Source organism: Oratosquilla oratoria, chromosome 12 (assembly GCF_046742065.1).
Source record: "Oratosquilla oratoria isolate Oo_2021 chromosome 12, ASM4674206v1, whole genome shotgun sequence".
NCBI classification, from domain to species: Eukaryota; Metazoa; Arthropoda; class Malacostraca; order Stomatopoda; family Squillidae; genus Oratosquilla; species Oratosquilla oratoria.
The window spans coordinates 43,583,326-43,592,556 of NC_134788.1; the positions used below are offsets into that span (position 1 = coordinate 43,583,326).

General features: G+C 35.8%; 1 protein-coding gene across 1 annotated transcript; it reads left to right on the forward strand.

Moving 5' to 3' along the window:
- Nucleotides 1-266: 266 nt before the first annotated feature.
- LOC143031557 (uncharacterized) lies at nt 267-6,401 on the forward strand. Its single transcript, XM_076195568.1, has 3 exons — nt 267-319; nt 3,940-3,992; nt 4,102-6,401. Exons 2-3 carry the CDS (start codon nt 3,940-3,942, stop codon nt 5,219-5,221), a joined length of 1,173 nt encoding a protein of 390 aa, XP_076051683.1. The 5' UTR covers nt 267-319; the 3' UTR covers nt 5,222-6,401.
- Nucleotides 6,402-9,231: the final 2,830 nt, after the last annotated feature.

Here is a 9,231-nt window from a genome sequence, read left to right on the forward strand (position 1 = left end):
CGCTTAATTAAGAACTAATCCATGGCCATCTCATAACCAAGATACTCGTTTACTAACTTTTCATTGAAAAAAATAAAACAAGAGGTACGAAAACACGTCCAAGTTAAAGTTTTACTTTGTACGGAAGGCAAAACAATATTCGCCATAACGAGGTGCGTAGACATTAGTCGATTTCTTTTGGTATGGGAAATGTCATAGAAAAGAAAGACAAGATATTTAATAGCAAATTTGTCATAACTTTTAATCATATTGGTTGACCTGTTGTTATAATGTCTTCACTTACGATATTCCGCATCGTTTTAAGAAGTCGTCATATTTCGTATGTCAAGAATATTAACCCTGTTATAATCGTGTATACTGTAGTTAGTTCATGTAAACGAAATAGAAAAAACAAGGACCCAACAGTTTATATGTTAGGGGGCTGGCATGCCTATAGCTTTTGGAGCTGCCAAAATATGTCACTGTGAGTGCTGATGAACCTTGTGGTCGTTCCCTTTGGCTGACCGTGTGTGCCAATGTATAATTGAGAGTGTGTACATAGCCATTGGCGTTTCCCTTACCATTGCATAAGATTTTGTCTCACATTTTATTCATACTCAAGCTCATTCATATCTAATACAGATTTAAGGTGAGTTTTACTCATCATAGATGCAAAGAAACAACAGCATTATATAAAAAATAGATACTATGGTAAAGTAAATACATGAGTCTAGTCCATGGCAGTGTATGTAAACAAAAGTTTGTCCGTTGGTAGCAACCCTGACTTTCATAAAATCTTCAAAGTGAAGTGTCATGCTACATTAAAGTCGATTTTTTTTTGTCTAAACTTTGACAATATCTATATATATGATTACTTTTTGTTTCTTTGTGAAAATTAACACAGACGTGTCCTGTTGTAACTATGCTCCATAAAAATGTTGGCGTATCAGACAAGTATGTTATACTTGCCTCTAGAGTCTAGTACTTCTGATTTGTAAACCCATTAGCTGAAGACCAGGTTAAAATCACCCTCACATATTCTTAAATGTAGAATTTCGCACAGTAATTGGCCTCACCATTTATCAATTTTCCTCTGAGAAGATACAGTTCCATTAAGAATTTAAGGGAATTACTTTTAGTAACAGGTGCCAGAAACAATGTTATTCAATATCTAAATCAACAAGACTACTTTGTCACAACTGTGAGTATGCACCATTATCTACATTAAACTTACCTAATTGTATTTTCCTAGTTTTGGTGTATAGGAAAGGAGCAAAACAATGGGTTCCATCTCCTACTCACCAATTCATCATACCTAACCTCAAATACATGTATGGTACCAACTTGGTCATATGTCATTCCAACTTAGACTTTATCACTTTCTAAGGAAGTCCAAGTTTCTTCACATCCTTTAATTTATTCTCATTACTTCATAGAGCCCTGTTATCCCTAATTAAACTCTCTTTTCTTCTCATTGTAGTCTAATTTAATTACCTGAATACTGTAAGCATATCCTTTCTCTTTGATCTTTCAAAGTTGGCAGACCCATTGCTTTTAGTCTCTTCTCATATTGTTTATCTACCAGTTTCAGTGCCGTCCTTTGTGTTTACCTATTTGTAGTATACAGGAATGGAGCAATGCTTGTTGGGTCATGTCTCCTCTCCAATTCATAATACCTAGCCTCAAATTTGTTGTTCAGTTTCAACGTTATCTATATTCTTGATTCCCAATTATCATATTTTGATTTGAATTCATGTTCAGTTTCAACTTAATCTATATTCTTGATTCCCAATGATCATATTTTGATTTAAATTTATATATTGTTCTATCTTGGGCTATATCACCCTCTAAGCTATTCCAAGTATTTTTGCATCTATATGGAAAACTGTAGTTCTTCATATCATAGAGACATGTGGTCTTTCTTAATTTGTTCCCATGACCTCCTAAAGCCCTACCATCTTTAATCAAAAGACCTTTTCTGTCCCCTTTGGTGATGAGGATAATGTAACCATATCACCTATTTCTATTTAATATTTTAAAGTTTGCAGATTCAGTGATTTATGTTTGTCCTCTTATGGTTTATCTGCCAGGCTGGGGACCAGTTTGGTTAGTACCTTTTGTACTTTCTCAATTTTGCCTATATCCTTCAGTCTATGTGGGACCACACCACTGATGCATATTCCAGTCTTGGACAGATCAGGGTTTTAATGAGTTTTTTCATCATCTCGCCATCCATATAGAGAAAAGCCACTTTAATCTTTTGTAGTAGTCCATACATCTCATCTACAATACTTCTGATATTCCTGTCAGGTTACAGGTCTTTTATCAACATTCCCAAATCTCTCTCCTCTTTTGCTTTTATAATAAGTTCACTTTGCCAAGGAATAGTTTAATGATGGTCTTTTGCCACTATTGTCCATTTCCATTACTTAGCATATTTTGGTATTGAACTTTATTTCCCATTGTTGGTTCCATGCAAAAATAGTGTCTAGATCCTCGTACAATAGTATATGGTCCTTGTTTTTCACTTTTCTCATGATTTTACATCACCTGCAAACATGTTGGTATAGCTTGTCATTTCCGTCATGTCATTGACATACAATAGACAAGAAATATGATTGGTGCAACCACTGAACCTTGTGGAACTCCACTCATTATTGCTCTCCATCTTGACATCTTATCCAGTACTACTGTCCTCATGTATCTTCACTTCAAAAAATCCTTTCAAGTAATTTGTCTCTGAGTCCTCCAACATGATACAATTTCCACATACTGTGTATGCATTTGATGTATCTTGAGGTAATTTCCTAACTTACCTAACCTAAATTAATCTAACCTAATGTAACCTAACCATAGATGTCTTTATATGCATATGAAATATGGCACCAGCACAAATTAATGAGACCACAGAACTTGTGATGCAAGTAGATTTTTAAGCATGAATAAAAAAGTTGAAATGGCTTACAATATGAAATTATACAGTGAGTGCATATAAGTGTCATTAATTTAGAAATTGAATAACATTGTTATTATTTCTCCCTGATAGTTTGTAAGTGAAATTATTTCCTGGGAAAATGGATCTTTTAAAAAATAGAATAGAATAAATAGATAAAATAAAATGAATGTGAAACTTGATCAGTTCTGAAATTTCCAGTGTCACTGCAACATATAGAAATCATCATACAAAGAATCTGTTATTACAAGAATTCAGTGTCTGAAAGTTATATTGGAAGAGATAGTATTTACACAGATATACCAACAGGCCCTTTCTCCCTTACAAGAGAGGCAGCCAGCCAATGCACACACACCTTTCACCCATCCCACTCCTATCCAACACCCATTTGTTTTTACTTTTATCCAGTCTTGTGGATGAAGAGCTATCCCTGTCCCCCACCCATTGTTCAGGTTCGAGGCAATGCAGCAAGACACAGCATCTATACATTGGGCAGGGTCCAACAGCCAAAGTTGGTTTATCCCCACTGCTTCAGTACATGGTAACCCTCACCCCACTTCTACTCATGAAAATACAGAGTAGATAGGAAGAAATCCTGTAAAGGTTGCATTGGTTTATCATCCGATCACAATCACTATTCACACCTATCTCTTGTCCTCTCTTGCCTGGTCAACACAAGGTACCCTTTGCCATAGCTAAAAGACAGGGTAGTATGAGAAAAATTAATTTTAAATGATTAGGTGGATAAACAAACAAAACAGTATTCACTTAAGGATATAGATAGCCTGATATATTTTCATACATTGTTGTATTATTTAACTGCTGTGTAGAAAGATAAGAACAGTAGTATTTTTTTTTATGTTATTCTATGATATGAAGAATTTTAAGGGAAATACAGATTAGAAATAGAACTAATCAATAGGGATGTCTCATTTCTTGATGAAGGGCTATCAAACTATGTCAGGTTATCTTTTGAGAGTTATATGTACATTGTTTTTCAATTACAGATGGAAGAGCCAATCAGCACTGAAAATAAAGTGAAATGCACTGTCGAGAGCAGGTGAGTGAGGAAAGGTATGGCTTTTTGTGTAATTTTAGATGAGTAATTTTTACAAATAGACCTTATTCAATAGAATTGTGTACTGTATATATATTTTTTTCTTTTTCAGCATGGGATCTCCTTTATTGTCTAGTGATAATGAAGAAACCAGTATTCTGGCTGAAGAAATTCTCAATAAGAATATACATAATAGTTCAACTTACATTCAGGAAGTTAATGAGAAAAACTTCACTTCGAAAAATGTAGGTGAACATCTTAGCCAACATAAAAAATTGGACAACAAAGATAATAAAACTCATGTATGTTCAATTTGTAGTAAGGTATTTATCCGCTATAGAAATCTGAAGGAGCACATGTTTGGACACACTGGGGAGATGCCTTATCCCTGTAATGTCTGTAATACAGCTTTTTCAAGAAAAAATGCATTAACCGTTCACATGAAAAAACACATGGACATGTCCCATATATGTTCAGTATGTGACAAGGAATTTTATGAAACAGACGAACTGGATAAACATATGGTAACTCATAATGAAAAGCCATACAGTTGCTCTCACTGTGACAGGGCCTTCTCTTACAAGATATCCCTGAATAGACACATAAGAATTCACAGTGAAGAAAACCACACAAAGACCCAACCTGGGGAAAAATCTCATCAATGCTTATTCTGTGATTCTGCCTTCAGTACCCGGACAGAATTGAAGGTGCACACGAGGATTCACACAGGAGAGAAACCATTCAAGTGCCAGCTGTGCATGACCTCCTTCAGTCAAAGTGGTCATCTCAAGACCCACATTATGACCCACTCAGGAGAAAAGCCGTACAAATGTAGCTGTTGTGTCGCTGCATTCACCTGCTCCTCGTCCCTCAAGACCCACTTGAGGACACACACTGGAGAGAAACCCCACCAATGTTCCTACTGCAGTGCCACCTTCTCCCGGCTGGATCATCTCAGGTTTCATGTCTATAGTCATACAGGTGACATGCCCCACAAATGCAAGGAATGCAATGCAGCCTTTGCTCGGCGGGAGGTTCTGAAGCGCCACATGAAATTACATACTGTGGAGAGATGTTTCAAATGCTTATACTGCAGTGCCAGTTTTAATCAGATGGGTCATTACAAGACTCACCTCAAAACTCATTCAGAGGAAGATCCCCATACAAGTGACACCACCTCTTCTAGTAGTAGCACCTTTGATTCACATAAGGAGACAGACAAGGGAAACTAATAAAAAAAAAGTGCAAGATTTGTGATCAAAAGCTGGCAATGAAACATCATTTAGAGACACAGAATGTCTGCCAGCATTAAGAAGGAGAGGACTCAATTTGAAGAAGTAATCAAAGGTGATGATGGTCATGGTGCCTTGGAAGATTCACTTTCCACTTGAAGTCCAAAAACAGTGAATATCAGTGAGCAGAGGTTTAAAGTGGAGGTTTTAATCAGAGTAGAAAGGGAGGATTCAGTTTCCAACAACGAAATATCACATTTTCGAAGTGATCATGTTAAAGTTAAGAAGGATTAGATATTGATTCCAGATACTGTTAGGTCCCATGTGTTTCAAACATAGGAGAATGGAAAACAAGTTGCTTATGTGATTAGCTGTACTCAGAAAGTATTTATAAACTTTTTCATGAAGGTGATGGAAAGGGGAAGAGACTTGGAATGTAAGAGAGGCAGAAAGAAAATGTTTAAATGTGTTTGAGGTGAAGTGTCTGAGAAATATGGTAGGGGTTACAAGGTTAGAGCAAGAAATGAGGTGAGGAGGAGACTATAGATAGAAAGAACTGGCAGATAGGGCTGATGAAGGATTATTGGGATGGTTTGGGCACGTGGATGAAGTGAGTTAAGAAAGGTTAGCAAAAAGAATGGAAAGCAGAGATTGATGAAGTTAACCTGAGGGGATGACTGAGGATGAGATGGATGGAAAGGGGCTTTAAGAAAGAGGGGAATGTTAAGTAAGGAAAGAAGGCAAGGGATAGGGGTGAGTGGAGAGTAGTTGTGCATGGATGATATATCAATGTTGCCTGAAGTGATTTCTCCCTGACTTTTCTATTTTCTGCATAAGGAGACGAGTGAGGGTCACCATGTAAGTGAAGCGACCCTGCTGTGGATGTACTATGTTTTGCTGCATTGCCTCCAACATGGGCAGGAGACAGGGATGATCCTTCATCCATGAGGAGATAAAATGAGAGGGAAAGAAAGGGTGGTGGATGGGTTTGGAATGGATCAGGTTGCATGTGCCTTGACTAGCTACTTCCCATATGTGGAAGAAGTCTATGGCATATAGATAGACAACAAATTACTGTACTGTTAGGTCTCATGTGTTTCAATGGAGAATGGAAAACAAGTTGCCTATGTGACTGGATGTACTCAGAATATAAACATTTCCATGGTGACAATAAATTACTAAACACTGATATAGTAAGAGTTACTTTTTTGCATCCTAAATGCTAGAATAGGTTATCAAAAAGTGCATATGGCATAAGGAATTTGATGAAGGTTTGTATATGCATTGTGATAAGTGGTCCTCTAAAAGAGTGAACCAGGAGACTGGGGACTGCAGAAGCCTAGCAGGGGTTCAGCAGGATTGGGGATTCAGCAAGTTATAATTGATGCTGTCACTTTTTTTCCCATGAAAATATGCATTCATTCAAAATAGAGGCATCAGTTTCAATGTAGTCTAAACACTGTTAACATTACACCTGTCAATGTTGGACAAATTCAACAGATATCTCCCTGAGCTAACTGTGGAGTGGGCTGCTTCTTACCAGTGGATAATCCCTTCATTGAGAATATGGAGATGAAGCTCCTGGAAGCTTCATAGTCAAAGTTGTAAGAGGAGCTCATTGACTAATCATCTGATGGCACCAAAAAGATTTGATTAACCCATTAAACTCCGATGACAAGATATCTTGTCATTTGGTCAAATAAAACAAAAAATCATAAAACACCAAAATGTTTGATCAAACACCAGAAAAATATGACGTCAGTCCTTGCTTCGCTGCGAGGACTGACGTCATATTTTTCTGGTGTTTGATCAAACATTTTGGTGTTTTATGATTTTTTGTTTTATTTGACCAAATGACAAGACATCTTGTCATCGGAGTTTAATGGGTTAAGTGCAGTGCCACCAGAAACCTGGGCTCAATGATTTTGTGAGTTTCTAATTTCTCATGGAGGAGCTATGAAAGTGTTACCATTGACCTACTGTTATATCTTAGGTATTCCCATGTGTGTCAATCAGTTTCTTTATTAATATCCTTAAATTAGGAAGGATAAACCAAATGCATGCTTGCCACAACACCATATAAGACTTTCTGTTTATGCCCAAAGCTTACAAAACCATCAGCAAAACAAAAGCAAAAGGCTCATATTGCCATGAACTTAAACATTGTTTTAATCTGAGTACACCACAGATTCCTCCCCTCTTATTTTTTGGGTTTGGACAAAACATAAAAACATTATATTGATCCAGTTAATCTATTACAAGGTTTTGCTGACCTATTTGACCTTCTCAATACTGGCTCAGTAGGAATATATGGTTCCTTAATAGGTTTGTCAAAATTATCATTTGGAAGCACTTCAGTGGCAACTGCAGGTTGTGAAATAGTATCACTGGTAACAGTCATTTACAGTTTCACCATTTCCAACATTAATGTTAGTATTTGAATTCACAAATGGATTTTCTATTTGACAATCAAACAGGATGAAGAAACTGGTGATTTTTCATTTTCAATAGTATACCTAGCTTTCAATTGATCACAATGTCTACATCAAATTAAATTTCCACTTTCAGTGAAAGTTTTACAGCATGATTTATGGCACCTGCAACCTCAATAATAATGCCTAATAACCAAGTTTTTTTTATTTATTTATCTATTTATTTATTTTTCAAAAATGCTTGTCCAACTTCAAATCTACTTTCTACATAATCAAGAGCATTTTGCTTATTAATAGCATGTTCTCTTCCTCCTTTGTTTTAGTTGTTTTACATACTGGCATGTCCATTCCTTTCATAAAACTCTTTGATATGAGCAGAAACAAAATAAGCAGCATTATCAGAAACAATATTGGATTTTCATCCAGTGTAAAAATTTAGTTACTTTTGATGTTGTTAATCCCCTTTAGAATCTTAAAGACCTGTATCAAGTCACCTCTGAGTCTATGCTTTTTTAGGGAAAACAGATGCATATTCTTTAGTCGATTTTCACATGATTTATGTTTGATACTTTGAATCAGGTTTGTGGCTTGCCGTTGTACTTTTTCCAATCTGCCAATGTCTTTAATGAGATTCGGTGACCATACAGAAACAGCATATTCCAAATGTGGACAAACTAATGATTTATATAGTTTGTTAATGAGTGATGGACTTTTGAAGTCTAAAGATCGCACAATCAGTCCTAGAATCTTATTTGCTTCCTCAAAGTCTGAAATACACTGCTTAGATGATTTTTGTTACTGATAATACCCCAAGATCCTTCTCACTATCCACTTTTGTTAGCGAATTTTCAAATAACTTGTAATCGTACGTACTGTTATTTTCACCATGTGTATAGCTTTGCATTTACTTGTGTTAAATTTCATTAGCCACTTTTTAGACCATTGCTGTAATCTATCTAAATCTTCTTGAATATCTAATTGATTTAAGTGATCATTTGCCATTCCACACAATTTTGTGTCATCAGCAAATTAGGAGACAAGAGATTTTAGTCTATGGTCTATATCATTTATATATAATATGAATAGAAGTGGCCCAAGAATGAAACCCTGAGGAACTCCACTCATAACATTTTTCCATGTAGAAGTTTTGCCATTTAAAACAACTCTGTTTTTGATCATTCAACCAATTTCTAGTCCAACTTGATAGGCTACCACTTACTCTGTGTGAAGCTAAATTAGTATGTAGTCTTTCATGGGGGGCGGTATCAAAAGCTTTTGTATAGTCTAAATATATTAAATCTATATTATTTCTTTTGTCATAATTCTCACCTAACAGTGAAACACATGAACCAGAATGTATCTCTAAAGGTATAGATTTATCATTTAACACAAACTGGTACATTTCTGGTTCAACAGATTTTAAACAATTACAAGAAACTTTCAGCAACATGTTTTTATCAACAACATTATAAGCACTACACTACTGTTCTAACTCATCTTCATGCACTGGTTCAGGTGCAGGAACTGATTTCACATTTTTATTCTTAAAACTCTTAGAGCTATTTTGCTTCAAAGTAT